Source organism: Cricetulus griseus, chromosome 3, assembly GCF_003668045.3.
Source record: "Cricetulus griseus strain 17A/GY chromosome 3, alternate assembly CriGri-PICRH-1.0, whole genome shotgun sequence".
NCBI classification, from domain to species: Eukaryota; Metazoa; Chordata; class Mammalia; order Rodentia; family Cricetidae; genus Cricetulus; species Cricetulus griseus.
In genome coordinates this window covers 99,115,427-99,134,351 of record NC_048596.1, presented here as the reverse complement: position 1 = coordinate 99,134,351, position 18,925 = coordinate 99,115,427, and the positions used below count along the sequence as shown (strand labels likewise).

At 41.1% G+C, this 18,925-nt stretch overlaps 1 protein-coding gene across 1 annotated transcript in view; it reads left to right on the top strand.

The window, feature by feature from the left end:
* C2cd3 (C2 domain containing 3 centriole elongation regulator) overlaps positions 1-18,925 on the top strand; it is a 100,657-nt gene that overhangs the window by 16,314 nt on the left and 65,418 nt on the right. Inside the window, exons 4-10 of the mRNA XM_027407777.2 lie at positions 995-1,218; positions 1,937-2,184; positions 7,528-7,660; positions 8,647-8,769; positions 12,309-12,456; positions 17,353-17,507; positions 18,203-18,424. Coding sequence (XP_027263578.1) covers positions 995-1,218; positions 1,937-2,184; positions 7,528-7,660; positions 8,647-8,769; positions 12,309-12,456; positions 17,353-17,507; positions 18,203-18,424 — 1,253 coding nt within the window. The remainder of the gene's footprint in view (positions 1-994; positions 1,219-1,936; positions 2,185-7,527; positions 7,661-8,646; positions 8,770-12,308; positions 12,457-17,352; positions 17,508-18,202; positions 18,425-18,925) is intronic.

Sequence of the window (18,925 nt, the reverse complement as noted above, 5' to 3'; positions counted from 1 at the left end):
GAGATTATAGGAAGCTTTGTCTTTTCTTTTGAGACCAGGTCTTGCTGTGTAAGTCTAAGGCTCAAAGTATCCCCCTGCCTTGTTCTCCTCCCACACCCCCACACCCCCACACCCCCACACCCCCCCCCAACTGGGCTCCACTCAAGAGTTTGTCTCAGCCAGCAGAAACTTAGTTTCTCCTCTCAGTGTTTTCCACATTCTATGTCCAGCATGACAGTAAGGACTTTTTTGTGCCAGGCAATAAACAATAAGAATGTGAGCAGATGCCATGTCATTCCTTTGTCAGAACCTGAGATATGTTGGATATCAGAACCATGCATGATTCTGTGGTAATCAGTCTAGAAAACTAAAACGTGGTTAGTGCCCTCAAGGGATTTATAATATATTAGTGTGATAAGTAAATGATGCAAATTTATTCTCCAAACCTTGGCTTTTTTCTGGAGATAGGCTCTCTCCAGGTAGCCTAGACTGGCTTGAAAATCATAATTCTCCTGTCTTTGTCCTCTTAAGTGCTGGTATTACTAGGCATGCACCACCACATCTGGGTCTCTGCTTTTTTTCCCTTAATTTTATAGTTATAATATAAATTCCTGACAGCATTGTGTCATCACTGAAGTGGTCTGAATGTGAATACAGTGCATTCCTGGCCTATAATAAAGTATTCCATGAGTAGCGATTATATTGGTGAGTAGAGGAAGGAGATTATGAAGAAGGCAATGACCTTGACATCTCTACCCAGACATAAAGAATAAGGCTGGAATAAACAAAGGTGCAAAGCAGTGACTATAGGGCACATAGGGGAACCCTAGGTAATTGTTTCAGACAGAGAGATGAAGGAGTCCTGGAAGCATAGTGAGAGAGGTTCTTGAAGTAGGCAGAAAGCTACACCCACTCTTGTGAGGAATGAGTAGACAGTAACTTCTGTCAGGAAGGGATCTCTTAAAATTAGTTACTGGGGGCTGAAGAAAATTTGTTTTGTTTCATGCTCTTTCAGGTCTCACTTGCCCTGGAGCCTCTATCAGAAACTTACGACAGCTACAAGCCTCTTCCTACCACTGATGTGACAGAAAATGCACTTTTATCTGAGCGAGGACCCAGAGAGAATACTGAATCCAGCAACACTCAGTCTATGATTCTATCCAAGTCTTATGGGGCACCTACCATCAGAAGTGACGGAAAAGAATTAGCAGGCAACAGCAGTAGGTCAACCACACCCAGGTAATGTTCATGTCTCCAAGTCTCTGCATCTGCTCACTCTCACTGTCCTCATGATGTTTGTGTCATTTGTGGTAGATTGGAAAACTGAACAGAGAAACGCAGTCATTCATTCAGCAGATAGCTCTTAAGCACCCTCTGCTGTCCTAGTTGGGTACCAGACACTGGCACAGAAAAAGACAAGACACAATTCCTGGGGCTGAAGATGTAGCTTGGTGTAGATGCAGGCTTAGTGTGCCCCAAGCCAATTACAGCAGTCACAAAACCCCCACAAGTCCTGTTTTTAAGAACTGCTCACAGTCCAGTAGAGAAGCCGGTGTACACATATGACTAAAAAGTTTACAGATGCCATGATACATGTCTGTGAGGGGAAAGGGCATTATTTTGTAAATAGAATGGAGTATGAGAAACAGATTTTTGTCTTAAGGAATTATTTGTGAAGTGATCTGCATTGTATCTGCCTGTGTAGACACATACACACTGCCTTTCCCTGGGTACTGACCTCTTGTTTTGTGTCACTTAAGGTATAACCCACAACTGTGGTAAAGATCTATATTTCTTTACTTGAGGAGATTAAAAGCAGATATACAAAGTCACACTGCAAAAAAAGCTACCTCCTACAATGCTCCAGCTACAGTGCCCTTACTGATCCTCCCAGCTCTGATAAGGTGGGATATTCCCAAGACAGGGTATGAGCTGCTGCCATCTTTCTTCCTAACAGGGGGAAGGACCACTTATACTTTGCAGAGAACCCTGATGCAGTAAAGAGTTCTTTGTGTGGACTACAGCAGCACCTTAATTCAGGGCCGAGTTTGGAGACTGTATCACCAAGAGACAAATCCCCGCAGAAGCAGATGTCCCTCCTCAACAGCTCCAAATTTCAGACAAAAATTAGTACAGTCTCCAAGAGTCACAGTGACTCATGCATCCTGTCTTCAAACAACCCCCCTACAAAGGACCTTCTTTCAGGTATGTGTCTGTAGCCTGAGACTACACTGCATTTATTGCTCTGCTTGTTAGCAGCCCACAGAAGGAAGCAAGACCTCTCTCTGAATATCCACAGAAGTGTGAGACTTGCTGTCATCCAGAGTCTCATGTAAAGGCAGCGCTACTAACCTGCGAGGTGACTACTATTTAGATGTTTTACTTTAAATCAGCATGTGGTAATTGTATGTGTTTGTGGTGTTCCAGTACACATATACAGTGAGTAATGATCATATCAGGTGACATCTGTCATCTCAGACATTATCATTTGTGTTAGAAACATTGAAAATGTTCTTTATGGGGTTGTTAAGATACCCAACTTCTCCTGCCAAGCCTTGCTGAGCTGAGTTTGGTCCCCATGACCCCATGGTGAAAGAGAGAATTGACTCCTGCAAGTTGTCCTCTGACTTTCACACATATACAGGCAACATGAACCCACCTCCCACCCCACTGCATGCACACACACATAATTTTAAAAACAAAATGTGAGCTATTTTCTAACATTCAATTAATTGTCAGCCACAGTTATCCTATGATGCTATAGAACACTAGAAGTTTTTCTTCTTATCAGCTGCATCCCTGTCCCCAATGGACATTCCCTTCCTACCCTCCTGCCACGGACCGCCTCTCGTGGAGACCACCGACCGAGGGGAACAAGGGAGAAGGCTCAAGGAGAAATCAGGAATCGGCGAGGAAATGACAGACAGACACACTCAATGTAGTTGAATATGCTGCTGCAATTTTACTTCATCTCAAGCAATGCTTATATACTGTTACAATCAGGGAACTTGGCAAGGGGGATCAGGGAACTTGGCAAGGGGGCTACATCACCAGATCATACAACAGAAAGAAAAAGAACAGCAAAATTGTTTATAGATGATCTATTCTCAGCTTCAGATTGTGGTCATTGCCCAAAGACATGATCTAAGAGTTCTCCAAAATCTGTCTCATACCACCAACCACGTCTCTTACCCATTTCCTGATTTTCTGGCCCTAGATATCTTTAGACCTCAGAGTCTAAGTCTTCTGTAAAATAAGCCTCATAAAGTTCTTCTACATCATGAAGTCTATCAAATCCTTTCTATAAAGTCACTCAGTATTTTAATGTTGGCTTCATGCTTTCTAATACTTCTTTTCTCTCTTTTTTATCCCATCTACACCAGGGCTTTCTAGATCTAGCTATTCTTTTTAAGAAAGGCAAGTCTTTCTAAAGTTGTCTTTTTCCTTCATGATTCACCCATCTTATTCCCTAAACTGGCCACTTCAGCAAAGGCTTTGATAAACGGTGGGACAGAGTTTAGCATGTCCTCAGATGTTCCTTTAACATCAGTGTAGTTTGCTGGCAAGACACAAGAAATACACAGAACAAAAGACAAGGAAGAAGAGGCTGCAGTGGCACCAATGACAGCTGCTTCAAGTTGACTCATCGGGCATCATGATCACCAGGGAACCGCCTGGGGCTCATCTCCGGGGAGCACAGACCCCAACCCAGCGGCCTTAACCCGCCTTAGTGGCATCTTCTGCTACACAGGCGTGACCGCCGTGGGCGTAGCACCCTCCCACCGCCCTTCTCCATTTTTGGTAACCTGTCTTGTAGTGTCTGTTTAGGGATCAACTTTCAAGCTTCCACAAATAAATGAGATGATAGGATATTTGTCTTTCTGTCCTTTACTTTATTTCCCCTAATGATGTTCTCCAGGGACACTTATTTATTCATGTGCACCTGGAAACTTGTAAATTAGATTCTTATATTGCAAGTTTGATATGAGAATAAAAGTTTTCTTATAGAAATGTATTAGTTCTTATCTGTCCCCCAAATAATAGAAGGCAGCTAGAGTAGTACCAAATTCATTTCACACTCTAAAAACTGTTATTCTTTATGGGGACATTTGGTGCACCAATGATCTTCATTGCTTATGACTAGGAGTTAAATTTGATTGTAGTATTTACAGTCTTACAGAATACACAGAAGTAAAAGGGAGAAAGTATGCTCATCTGTATGTTACTTTTCTCAGTGCTGTTAGGTAAAGTATACCTAACAAGGTTTACTTTGGATTATGGTTTAAGAAGGAACACTGTCCATCATGGTAGTAGGAGCATGAGGCAGCAGATTGCAATGGGTCCTGCAACAGGAAGTGAGGCCAAGGCTATAGAAGTTCAACACCTGCCCTTAGTGGTCCACTTTGTCCAGTAAGGCTCTATTTCCAAGTTCCACAACTTTCCAAAAATAGTGCCACCAGGTGGTAACCAAGTGTTCAAGCACATGAATGAGCAAGCCTAGGGAAGACATTCACATTCAAACAACAACAAAAGGCAAATGGGAGCAGCCTGTATTATCTCAGGTCAGGGAGGGTATGCAGTTAACTTTGTTATTTCTGTAACATCAGGAGCATGACAGGAATGTGTAACCACTCCCACTAATAACATTTCCAAAGGAGGTATCTGTACCATTTGTAAAAATTTATTGTAAATAACTACTTAGACACATATTTTATATTATTAGGAACATGTGACTTGTATATTTTTCGATGATAGGAATCAGACCCAGGGCCTTCTGCATACATAACGTAGACTCTACTATTGAGCTATGTTGTTCATATCTTTTATCTTAAATGCCTAATGAATCCCTGTTTTTAAAAATATACTCTAGGCTAGGCTGGGTGGTGGTGGCATATGCCTTTAATCCCAGTACTTGGGAGGCAGAGGCAGGTGGATCTCTGTGAGTTTGAGGCCAGCCTGGCCTACAGAGTGAGTTCCAGGACAGCCAGGACTACACAGAGAAACCCTGTCCCAAAAAACAAAATATATACTGTAGAGCTAGGGCTCAGGAAGTAAAAGCACTTGTCATGAAAGCCTGGAGACTTGAGTTCAATCCCTAGACCCCACATAAAAATAGAAGGAGAGAACTAATTACCCGGGGTTGTCCTCTGACCTCTACATGCACACCATGGCACACAAGGTCCGCACTTACCACCACGTGTATACACACATTAATAATAATAATAAACACATTATACACATACACACACATACGCTCTAAGATTGTAAGCTATTAATTTTAGTCTTTTAACTTAAAGAGTCCATTTTCAAGGAAGAAAACTGTCCACTACACTTAGCACTTAATCCATTTCTACCTGTTCTCTCTCTCTCTCTCTTTTTTTTTTTTATTCGAGACAGGGTTTCTCTGTGTAGCTTTGGAGCCTATCCTGGCACTCGCTCTGGAGACCAGGCTGGCCTCGAACTCACAGAAATCCGCCTTCGTCTGCCTCCCGAGTGCTGGGATTAAAGGCGTGCACCGCCAACGCCCGGCCCTACCTGTACTCTTGTGTGGACTTGTGCACCAGACTTTGAGAAAGGCATTTGTTTGTTCATTAAGTAGGCATTTATCCAACACCTATCAAATGTCTGGTGCTCTTCTATGTGTCAGGGATGTAGCAGTTTAAGTTTTTCTTTAAAAAGAGCCCGTCTTAGGAATCTGCTATTCTAAGTGGGTAGGCACTTAGATGATAGTAATGGCAGTGGAGGTAAATTAAGCAAGGGAGATTAGAGGGGAGGATGCTAGTTTTTAATAAATTGGCAATGTAAGACCTCGTTAAGAAAGTAACAAACAGGGCTGGAGAGGAGTCTCAGAGGTTAAGAGCACTGGCTGCTTTTCCAGAGGTCCTGAGTTCAATGCTCAGCAACCACATGGCGGCTTACAACCATCTATAATGAGATCTCATGCCCTCTTCTGGCATGCAGGCAGAACACTATAGGAAAGGAGGAAGGGAGGGAAGAAGGAAGGGAAGAAAGAAGGGAACAATCTAAAGAGTACTAGAAGCATTGCTTAGTTGTAGGACAGTTGCCTAGCATATGTAAGGCCCACAAGTACCACAAGGAAGATTAGGAGAGGATGCAAGTTCCTTCTAAGGAGAGTCCCAGGTAAAAGAAGCATCAAGAGAAATTTAGCCTTAAGGAAACAGCTGCCATTCATAAAGCATCACTAAGTAACATATTCACTCCTTGCCAAGTGATTTACACACAGAATTTTATCACATGAGTTAGAGATGATTAACCTTACTTAAAAAAATTTTTACATGTATTTATTTTTGTTTGAGGGTGTGGTTTGTGGGTGCAGGCACATGTATGCTATGGCACATGTGTGAAGGTCAAAAAACAACTTGTAAGAGTTAGTCTGTCCTCCAACCATGTTGGTTCTGGGGATCAAATTCAGATTGTTAGGTAGTGAAAGCAAGCACCTTTTTCCACTGGGCCATCTCACTGGTCCTGCTAACGTCATTTTAAAATGAAGACATTAACTAATAGTTAAGGAGCTCCTGCTCTGTCAAAAGTGGCAGCCTCCTCGTGTTTAGTTCGTTACTGTCTTAGATGTTAAGGCTAAGGCCCTCTCTGCTTCATCTTACTATAGGTTATCTATAGGTTACTATCCATGTAGGCCTACCTGCATCTTTTTAAGTTAAGACTATGATGAACAACTATCTAAGCCAAGCAAATTATGCCAGGCACAGTCCATGGCATGAATTTCTAGTATGTTCCTTTCCAAAGGAGTTACTAGGATAAGTGGATTTAAAAATGAAATAAAGGCAGACAGCAGTGGCTCACACCTTTAATCCCAACATTCAGGAGGCAGAGGCAGTCTGACCTCTTTGAGTTTGAGGCCAGCCTGATCTACATACTGAGTTCCAGTACAACCAGAGCTAAATAGTGAGACCCTGTCTGGGAGAGGAAGAGGAAGAGGAAAGTAGAAGAAATAAGACAAAGCAACTTTTACTTACAAAAAAACAATCATAAGCCTTGGGTTTCATCTCAGTTTTCCATTATCCTGCTGTGGGACCTTAGATGAGTCATAGACTTCATTTTGGCATTCTTCATTCATAAAAGTATAAATTTAGGATAGATTGTTATAGGAATGACTGGTTTCCAGAAGTTTAGCTAGCATAGTTACCAATGTTTTGGGGGGGCAAGAATATTAAAACTCTTATAAATAAGAGAGTCAGAATAAGGTATCTGGTTATGAAAATGAATCATAGGCACCATTAACCTTATTATGTGCAGACAGCAGTTGGGAGAGTTGGATGGCTACGATGTAACAGCTCCCACAGAAGTTCAGTCTCTCTGGGATAGAGCGCTCACTCATTGATGTAACATCTAAATACCAGGAAACAATGTTGTTAGGCAAACATCAAGGAATTCTCAGGCTAGTGGGAGAATAATTGCAGAGGACTGCAGAACCTTGTGGCAAGTCACCCACTGTAGGACAAGGACTGTGGAATTGGAACCCTTCCTGCTGGGATTTCAGATGTTTTCATTTTCTGTTTCTGCCTTCAGCTCTGTTAGAACAAGGCAATAAACTAAGGAATGCCATGTTGATTTCTGCAATGAACTCGAGCCCAGATACTAGCATGCTGCTGGACAAAGTTCCTCCTCCTGTAATAGAAGACCCTTTCACCTCATCAGTGCCGTAAGTTAGGGACAAATACACACCCCTGTAGCTTGTTTCTTGAGTTGTTGACTTACTTCTTTGTTGTTGTTGTGAATGGGATAATCTTGGAAATGTTCAGCAAATAATTCTTGTTTTTTACCCAGATGGTGTTGACCCACATCTTTAATCACAGCAGTTGGAAGGCAGAGGCAGGCGAATCTCTGAGTTGGAAGGCAGCCTGGTCTACAGAGTGAATTCCAGGACAGTCAGGGCTACACAGAGAGACCCTGTCTCCAAAAAAAAAAAAAAAAAAAAAAAAAAACAGTAATAACTTAAAATTTATTTATTTATTTTTATTTATGTCTTTATTTTGGTTTTTCAAGACAGGGTTTTTCTGTATAGTTTTGAAGCCTGCCCTGGAACTCCCTCTGTAGACCAGACCAGCCTCAAACTCAGCTTCCCAAGTGCTGGGATTAAAGGCGTGCGCCACCGCCGTCTGGCTTTTAAGTTTATTTGTATTTCATCTGAATTGGTGTTTTGCTTGCAAGTATGTCTATGTAAGGCTATCAGAGCCCCTAGAACAGGAGCTGTGTGGGTGCTGGGACTTGAACCTGGTTTCTCTGGAAGAGCAGTCAGTGCTCTTAACTGTTGAGCCATCTCTCCAGCCCCTCAGCAAATAATTCTTAATGTGGTGCACCTACAGTAGAAGGTACTCAGAACCTAACACCTGGCATTGGTGTTTGCTAAAAATAAAAATGGATAAATACTTCATTCACTCTCTAAACTGAAATGCTTATATATAAAATGAAGATATTTTTCCCTCCCTTCAGAAATGAAATGGGATTCTGATATTGGGAAGAACTTTGCAAAGTGTAAAGTTTTATATACATTTAAGGCAGATAAGCCTAAAGATGTTACATTTTCTAAGTCAGACTGGTGTGTTCTCTTTATTAGCTTGGTTAGAATTTAAATTTTTCCTATCTGTTAGCCATTCATAACAGTATTTTCCCACACCTTGGAACCAGGAACTCATCTAAGGATCAATTTAAAGATCACAGTGACAACCACCTCCTCCCCTGGACTGAGCCTATGTTTTGTAAAGATGACACAAAAGCTGACACCAGAGCCATACAGCTGCTATTAGGCAGGTGAGTGCTCTTATCCAGCTTTCTTCCCTTTAAAACCTACCCCAGTGTCCTTGCCACCCCATGAATTTTATCTAAGTCAAGTTGAAATTTGATGCCTGTTGCTTAGCATTGTGGCCTTAGGCAGTTATCTTAACTATGGAGGCTCCAAAAGAGAGGATGAGGATGAGAAATTATGTTTATAAAGGAGTTAGCAGGGTGTTAGCACATAGCAGTTTAATTATTGGTAGCTATCATTGTGAGTATTGTTAATGTGCACTAAAACCAGACTCATCATGTATTGTCTCTTGAGGAGCTACTGTAAACATTACTGTCTTGGGGAGGTTAAAAGCAGTATCTTATGCATACACAAGAAACATGTTTTTAAGAAGGCACACTTTAATTAAGGTTTGTTATTTTGGGGGTTGTTTGTTTTGGGGGGGCAGCTGTCATGTAGTTTAGGGTAGCCTTGAACTTGCTATATGCTTTGTAACTGAAAATGACATTGAACCATGATCCTCATACCACTGCCTCCCAAGTGCTAGCATTGCAGGCTTGCACTACAATACCTGGCTTTTCCACTTACTTTAATTTGATTAAAAATTAAGCTTATGGGAAAGTGGCAAGACATGATCTTTTGGTCCATTGACAGAGGGTTTTGCCTATTATGTTAAAGAACTTGAACTTCATAATAAAAATGGGCTGAATACCAAAATACTCTGAGTGGAAGAGTAGAAAGATCAACCTGGTAACACTCTGTAAGAGATGGAAACACATTTCCTTCCCAGTGGAGGTGGGAAGAAAAGAAAATAAAGTTAAGATCACAGGCTTCTGTGGTATCAGTTGTAGAAAAAGGCAGAGAGTAAAGCACAGCCTCTAGGATTTTTGTTGTGTGTGTCATGACTGAGATATAAATCCTCACTTGAACATAAGGCAATGATTTGAAGAGGGTTGATGGTCAAGCACAGCTGAGGGTAGAGATGAGTGCCATACTGAGGGAGAGGAGACTAAGGTAAAATGAGTCCATGGGACAATGAACCTCCCCTCCAGCCTCAAGCCCCCTTTTCCTTCTTGACTCCTAAACACACTGACAGTCACACTACCTCCCAGGCAGAGGTTGTGCTGGTCAAGACAAAAGAGATTGAAATACCACAAGCTGGAACTTACTCAGCAAAACGATCCAGCTCTGCCCAAGTGTTTTGTGATGAAGCCACCACAGGTGGAGTCAGGGGGACCCTGATAAGTGGTGGCTTTATCACAAAACAACTGGGCAGAGCTTGATTTGAAGACTTGAGGAATGCCTCCAATATGTTCACAGAAAACAAGAGTCAGTAGAACTTTAGAAGAGAAAGAGAGGGGAGAAAGTCCCAGAAGATTTAACAAAAAGAATGAAATTGGAAAATATGAAAATAAAGTTTAAAATTGGGAACATTTTCAGAATATTCAAAATCTAAATAATTGAAATTCCAGAAATTATGTTTAAGAAAAATAAAGGAATCACACTGAGAGTGGGCTTGTCTTAAGGCTAAGAAACATAGACAAAATTTAACACTACAATAAATCATAAACAGGTAAATTAATTCAAAGAAATCATATTTACAAAGAAGGAAAAACAATATGGAGAACTGCATACTGAACAGTAGAGATCTCTGTAAATTTATATGCAAAGTAGGTGGTGGGTAGCCAAAAGCTGGGTGGACAGCATAAACCCTAAATAAAGTAATATAGAGGGGCTGGGTGATGGCTAAGATGTTAAAAGCACTTGCTACTGTTGCAACCTGTGTTGCTTCCTAGCACCCACAAGGTAGCTCATAACCAGATGTAAGGAAGGTTCTAAAGGATATGATGCCCTCTTCTGACCTCCACAGGTTACACACTAGGTGCTGTCTTGTTAGGGTTGTGTTGCAATGAAGAGACACCATGACCATGACAACTCTTTGTTTGTTTTGTTTTGTTTTGTTTTGTTTTGTTTTTCAAGACAGGGTTTCTCTGTTTTGTAGTTTTGTAGACCAGGCTGGCCTCAAACTCCAAGAGATCCGCCTGCCTCTGCCTCCCGAGTGCTGGGATTAAAGGTGTGTGCCACCACCACCAGGCTGACCATGGCAACTCATATAAAGGAAAACATTTATTTGGGGGTGGCCTGCAGTTTCATGGGTTTAGTCCATTATTATTTTGGCAAGAAGTATGGTGGCATGCAGGCAGGTGCTGGATAGGATAGGTAGCTAAGACTTCTACATCTGGATCCACAGGCAGCAGGAAAAGCATGTCATACTTCCTAATAGTACCATTCCCTATGGGCCTGTAGGGCCATTTTTATTCAAACCTCTATAGGTGCAAATATGTACATGTAGGTAAACACTCATACACAAAAAATAAAAAATTATTAAAAAAAAGATGTTATATAAACAAATACCAAGAATACTTTCATTTAAAAAAAAGAGCAGTTTTAGTTCCAAAGAGGCTAACAAGATAGCTCAGCAGATAAAGGCACTTGACACCAATCCTGACAGCCTGAGTTCTGTCCCTGGAGCCCATGTGGTAGAAGAGAACCACTCCTACAAGTTGTCCTGTACATACAAATGTGCTCGTTCTCTCTCTCTCTCCCTCCCTCTCTTCCTCTCTCTGTCTCTCTCTGTCTCCCCCCACCTCTCCTCTAAGTAAAAGTAATAAAAATAAAAAATTTTAAAGTAATGTACAAACATTGTCTCATTTGAAGGTTATATTAGATTGTACACATTTTTATAGAAATCAAAGAAAAAGAATGGTAGCTAGCTTAAAAAGGAAGCAGAGAATAAATTAATATATGAGTCAGTGGTCAGCATATGGTATTAATAATATTACTGCTTTATTATTAATGGATATTCATTAAATATTGTTCATTTACTAGTATTAAATATTAGTTACTTTAAGAGAAAGAAAAAAAGATAAATTATTTATATGAGCTTATAGTTATTTACATATGTACTTTTTAGTTTATTAACTCCTTGTAGTGCTATATTCATTTTTGTTTGTTTTGTTTCTCAAGACAGTTTCTCTGTGTAGCCTTTGCTGTCCTGGAACTTGGTCTGTAGATCAGGCTAACCTAGAACTCACAGAGTTTATTCAGTTTTAAATCTAATGTGAAATTACATCATAATAATTCCAAAATACATGTGTTTGCTTAATTGAAGAAGGTATTTTTGTGAATTCACCATTGGTTTGTTTGTTTGTTTGTTTGTTTGTTTTTCACTGAAACATTAACCATTTTTTTCTCCCAGCTAGAGCACAGACACCACAGGAGCCCAGCTGACCTAAGTTAGCCATCTCTATGGCAACCATAGCACATAATAGATGGGCAACAGACATTTGCTGAGTAAGAAGACAATGCATGTCAGTAGTGGGTTTTGAGTACTAGGTGACATCATCCCAAGAGAGGGGAAATAGAGTTGGAAAATGTCACCCAGTAGTCTGTTGAGAATGAGTCCTTAGCATACCTTCTTTCACGTGTTAGAGAGTTTTGCCAGAGAGAGTAGTTCCACTGAACCTTCTGTTAATATCTTTGCCTTTCTTTGTCTTGTCTCCAGTGCTGAATTATCCCACGGTCAATTCTGGAATGGATTAGGCTCTCCTCCAGACTCCCCCTCTCCTGGGAGCGATGTGTATTGCAGCAGTGACCTGAATGACCCTCAGTATGACCAGAGTCTCCTGGAGACCTTGTTTTACACAGTGCCTGTAAGTCATTGAATCTGAAACCATACAAATCAGAGAACACAGCATTTAGTAGCCAAAGTCACAATACTTGAAGGAAGCTATTCATTTTACATATAGCTTATTTAATAATAACAACAGCCAGAGGAAGAAAGTATTATCATTTTACAGAAAAGAGACAGCCTAGTGACACTCTGTTCTGTCCCAAGAATATGTGGTAAGTGTCATGGCCAGAATCAGATTCAGATTCACCTGTGTCCAGAGTCTGTGTCCAGAGTCTCTGCTACAGTATGTCATATGGCTTCATTGGAGCTTTTCTAAGAAACAGCTAATGCAGGCATGCCTCCGAACCTACTCGGTATCTATTCAGAACGTCCAGAAACATTTCTACTCATGGGTGACAAAACCCTCTTTTGGCTTGTAAAATAGGGAATTCTTTACAGGCAGTTCTGCTTTATCCCAACCTTTTTTTATATCAAGCTGCATGATCTGTTGCTGACTTAGCATCTTCTAGACCAGTGGTTCTCAATCTTTAGGTTGCAACCTCTTTAGGGGTCATATATCAGACATTATGATTCCTAACTAGCAAAATTACAGTTACGAAGTAGCACTAAAAATGTATTAAAGGGTCACGGCATTAGGAACCATTGTTTACACGCTATCCATAATGAGCCTAATGGCTTTCCACAAGTAATCCTGGAGGTTGCTGTCATGCTTCTCATATATGTCCATTGTTTGTTGCTATGACAATACCTGAGGATGGCTAATTTTATAAAGAAGAGAGATGTAGCTGAAAGTCTAAACAACAGTGACAAAGCTCTGGTAAGGATCCCATTGGCTACACCATCTCATATCATATAAGAGAGGGATCACATCACCAAACAGGAAGCCATAGGGGGACGGGTCCCCTCATCATCCCTTCTAAGGACTTGTCCTAACAGAACTAAGGATCTCCTCCCATGAGGTCTGACATCTTTATTATTATTATTATTATTATTATTATTATTATTATTATTATTATTTATTTTAATTTCATTTTATATTCCAATCATAGTTCTCCCTCCTAACTCTCCTCCTACCCCCTCCCCACCTCTTCCCCATCCATTCCCCCTAAAGGATAAGGGCTCCCATGGGGAGTCAACAAAGCCTGGCACATTAAATTGAGGCAGGACTAAGCCCTTCCTTCTGCATTAAGGCTGAGCAAGGCATCCCACCTTAGGGAGTGGACTCCCACAAGCTAGCTCATGTACCAGGGATAGATTCTGGTCCTACCATCAGGGGCCCCTCGGATAGTCTAAGCTTCAAAACTGTCTCCCATATATGGTGGGCCTAGCTCAGTCCCATGGAGTCCCCACAGCTGTTGGTCTAGAATTCATGACTTTCCACGAGCTTGGCTCAGTAGATTCCCCTTCATGATCTTGACCTACCCTGCTGATACATTCCCTCCTCCTCTTCAACTGGATTCCCAGAGCTTTGGCCTGGTGCTTGGTTGTGGCTATCTGTGTCTGGTTCCATCAATTACTGGATGAAGGCTCTATGATGACAGTTGGAGTGTTCAATCTGAACTGGCCTTCCCCTGTAATCAAATTGGTGAGACCTGACATCTTAATGATCACCAAGCTTTCAACATAAAAAGCTTTTAGGGACGTACTCTAGTCATGTCCAGACCATCACACTTCTGATTACCCCTTTTTCTATGTAGGGGAAATAAAATGACTGAAACACAGGTTAGTTTATTCTGGTCTGGTAGTAAGTTGGGGAGGACTGCCAAAGTTGAGACAAAATGGGGAAAATTACATGATATTGTCAAGCAGGAGCATAAGCAGGCATAAAAGGTTTTAATAGACTTGAGAGTTTTGAAAGGCAGAGAAATGGGCTATCCTAAAGCAACTTGGGGAGGAAAAAATTTAGTTTTCAGTTTACAACTCACAATTTACATCTTCTATCACTGAGGGAAGTCAGGGCAGAAACTCAAGCAGAGACAATGGAAGAACACTGCTTCCTGGCTTGTTTCTCTTGGCTCCTTCAGCCTAGGACCACCTACCAGGTGTGGCCTGGGCCCTCTCATTTCACATCATTAATCAAGAAAATGCCCTTGTCTGTAGGCCGGTCACAAAATGCCAACCAACACATGGGTATAGAAAGAAGGACCTATAGAGGAAAAAGGGAGGCGGGGGCAGGTGTTGGAGATATACTTTTGGGGGGGTGTTGGTGATTAAACCTAGGGCTTTGTGTGTGTTAGGCAAGTGCTCTACCACTTGGTTATATCTCAAATCCAAGTAAAAGTGTACTTAGTGCAAGGAATCCAATTAACTAAATGAGAATTTGCAAGAGAATAGGGAATTTAGCACTGGCCTAACTAGGGAAGGCCTTGATTTTTGAGCCCCAACACTGGGAAGAAAATTGTGTAGAAAATTAGTTCATAGGATAGGCTGGCACACCGTGACCAGGCTGAGAAGCTTTTCATGGCAGGTGAGGTGGAAATGACAGGGTTTTAACCAGATGGGGATGGGAATTAGAGGGCAAGATATCCAAAGCAGATAAAAAGCTTTGAGGTTCTTGGGCCGGGAAAGAGAAACTAAAAGGTGGAATTAGCTTCAAGGAAAACAAAAAAAAGAGTTTGAATTTGAAAGACAATAGCTGTTAGCACCCTAGGACTTCCTGCCCCAGCAGTCATCACTGGTAACTATTACCAGTGGGATAGAGAAGAAAGGGTCTCTTTGCTACACACTTGTTTAACTTGTGTTCTATGTGCCAAGGCCTTAGCATGTTGTCTGCCATGAATTATGAACTGTACCAAATGCTTTTAATTCATTGCTTCAATTCTTTTACTAGACCCATGAAATAGTATTTTCTCTGTCTTACATACCATGAAAAACAGCTTAGATAGTTAAATATAAGGAATTTAAATACTTAGAAATTAAATACAAGGAAGCTGGCCTGTGGTGATATACACCCACCTGTAATCCTGCAGCAGTATCCAAGGTTCTAGGCCTGCCCTGTTACAAAGCAAATTCAAGGCTGCATAGTGAGGCTCAGCTTTAAAAATAAAAACATTGTAAGCATTAAGTAGCAGAACTAGAACCCTTGCGCAGACATTCTGACAGGACACCTGTGTTCTTTTGCTGTCCCACACTCTCATAAGCTTTGAGTGTGGCTTTAGAATCCCACCCCAACTACCCTGCCTGACTTTATCTCCCCATTTGGGAGATTTACTCACTGGTGTCTCCACACTTGCATACCATTCCATTCCTCAAACACCCCAACTGGACTGTACCTCCCTACTTCTTCCTCCTTCTAATCCTTCTACTGTGAATATGGAAATGTTCTTAGCCATCTAGGCATTCTATGAGGAAACCATCCTGACTCTCCCAAGCAGAATTTGGTGCCCAAAAGTTCACAGTGTCTTATAGACAATGAATAAATGAATGTTTCAAGGGGACTAAATGCTATGTGAGTAAAGTAACTTTAGAAATTGTTTGTTGATACAAATAGGGAACCAGGTGATCATGAAGCTTCAGGAAGGCCAGGGATTTAACAAAGGCAATGTGTGACATTCTAATATTGAGTAGTAAATAGTCACAGCTTAGAAATGCAGCATCATTGCTCTGTGGTTCCTGGGATTCTAAGCTTTTTTTAACAGCCCAATTTATGTTTGCCCTAATTTATTTTAACCTATGAACCTGCTTAGATTTTGGTTGTCTTAAGTCTAACCATTTTTATTTTTAATGTTTGTTTTATTTTGTTTGAGTCACATCAGGCTGGCCTTGAATTCATAGAGATCCACCTGCCTTTGCCTCCCAAGTGCTAGAATTAAAGGTGTGTGTCACTATGCCAGGCATATGTATTCATTTTGAAAAGCAGCCATCAAAAGATGAGCAAAAAGCTCTCTACTTTGATCTTTGAGTTAATTTGTCCTCCTTTTCACTGGTCAACAAACTATGCACCCAAAAATGCTGAAAGATGGAAACTGAAGAAGACAGGCTTGAGTACTGGGCCTTCCTGAACACTCTGTATGTTAGATAATGTGTGCCCTTTTTAATTTGAAGCCAAATAATCATGTTGCCACCTTCTCTGTTTATTTTGCACTTCTCAATACAAGAGGCTAATTTAGTCAATTATAGTAGATGCCTTTTCTCAAACATGAAATTAAGGGGATTTTCAATTGATTTCTTTCATAAAGGCAATTTGTGATATAGAGTCATTAATTTTTTTAAGCAAGCTTAAAGCCAGAATGAATATTTTAGAGCATGGATAATGGGGGGGGGGGCAATCTTTGAACCCAGTTAGGTGACATTGTATCAACCATTCTGCCTCAAAATATGGTAGAAAGACAGACTTCAAAAATCATGGAGATCAACGGGCTTTGGTAGTGCACGCCTTTAATCCCAGAACTCAGGAGGCAGAGGCAGGTGGATCTCTGTGAGTTTGAGGCCAGTCTGGTCTCCAGAGCAAGTGCCAGGATAGGCTCCAAAGCTACACAGAGAAACTCTGTCTCAAAAAACCAAAAAAAAAAAAAAAAAAAAAAAAAAAAAAATCATGGAGATCAAAATGTGAATTCACCCCTTAAACCTTGGAATCACAGACAAGGTGCCTGGCAGGAATACGCTGCATCCTTGGCTACATGTGCAGCCCCTAGCACAGTGCCAAACACAGTGACAGTCAGTGTGCAGTGGTCTTCCTGTGCACTGTTGTATCTGCTTGTTTACTCTGAATGCTCTTAGAGCTTATCTCTGTGAACCACATACTGTTTTTGTATACCCAGGAACAATATAGAATATGTCCCTGCTGTCAGTTATCTCCTTAAGAGAATGGTGTTTTCGAAAAGAAATTGCTGCTTGCTTTTGGAGAAACTATTGTAACTGCTTTCCCTGAAGCAAGCATCTTTCAGTACCATGCCTTCTGTTTATTTTTTCCTAGAAATCCGAAGTCAGCACCGGTGATTTCCTCAGTGAAGATGATAGCATGGAGCCTTCTAAAACAATGAACCAGTCAAAAGCCTCTGGCAGGTCTTCTAAGGTTGTAGGGTCAAGTGAGCACCAGCTGAAGAAGAGGGCCTCTGTCAAGAAAAGCAGGTGAGCTTCTGCGCATGCCTGATGCAGGCTAGTGCAGAGCTGGGTTGTTGTCAAAAAGGAAATAACCTGAATTTGGCCAAGATTGCCTAAGTGCTTAAGTTATGGCAACTCGTTGAAGGATTTCAGTCCTCAAAAGGTAATGTACAACTCAGCAGGCAGAAGTTGGTGGAACTCTGTGAGTTCAAGGCCAACCAGGTATACTCATTGAGTTCCAGGATACCTAGAACTACATAGAGAAACCTTGTCTCAAAAGATGACGCATGAAAACATGGGTTGTGAAGAAAACAGAATAGTGGGTTGTGTTGCATGTACCGTGATCATGCTTGTATGGAAAATATGGAAAGGAGTACACAAAGTGACATAGTAACGAGATTAGGGTATTGGATAAACTAGAATAAGTTAGACTTCCCTCCTAGAAAAATCTAATTCTGTAACACCCATTCCTGTACTTGTATGTATATAAATCTTACAGTTAAAGAATATTTTTACAGATTTTTAGATGAGAACCAGATTCTAACTATAAACGCTGTTTCCTAGTCCAGCATGGGCGTGGTTGGGGGTTTCAGACCAGCTTGAGCTACATAATGAGACACTGTCTCAAAGTGAAACACAGAGCTGTTCCTCTTTCCTCCTATGTAACTGGATTGTTCCCAGTAGGGCCTCTAACTCATGCCTACCCATTTATGAACTTACAGAAATGTGGCTGACAAAGAAGTGCTCTCAAGAACTCCAGGACATACCACGGCGACATCACTGAGTGTGGATAGACTGGCACTTCTGGGTAGAATACATTCGGTCAGAATCATCATTGAAACCATGGGAGTCCCTCCAGATAGTCCCCGTATGACACCAAGCAGAAAAAGCTTTGCCGGGAAACCACCAAAGCCAGCAGCAGCAACATCAGCAGCAAAAAAGTGGTATGTCTAAATAAGAAAGCTAAATGGCTTCTGGGGAAAGTGTGCCTGATAATAGGAAAGGTGTGACTCTTTATGATCTGTTTTCATGTACATTTTCAAACAGTAAAAGTGATTTGCAGTTACCAAGAATGAGGGTGAATTTAGAATAAAGAAAGCTGGGGTGGAAGCCATTCTTACAGCCCTTACAGTTACAGCAAGACAGACAGGCACCTAAGATGGTTGTAGCATAGCACCTCAGGGGCTGGATAGATATTTATTTTGAAAGTACTGTGGGTGCTGTCAGAAACAAGCTCCATCCCACTGGCAGATGGTGAAAGCTTTGAAGAACAGATATGAGCTCTAAGTGACCTCTGAGGCCATGCAGTCCTGGAAATGAAAATTTCAAAAATAGATAGGCAGAAAATACATCTTTTTGTTTGGTTTGATTTTAGATTTTTTTTTTCTTTTTTATGTATATGCGTATTTTACCTGTATGTGTAGTACATGTGTTCATGGTCCCCA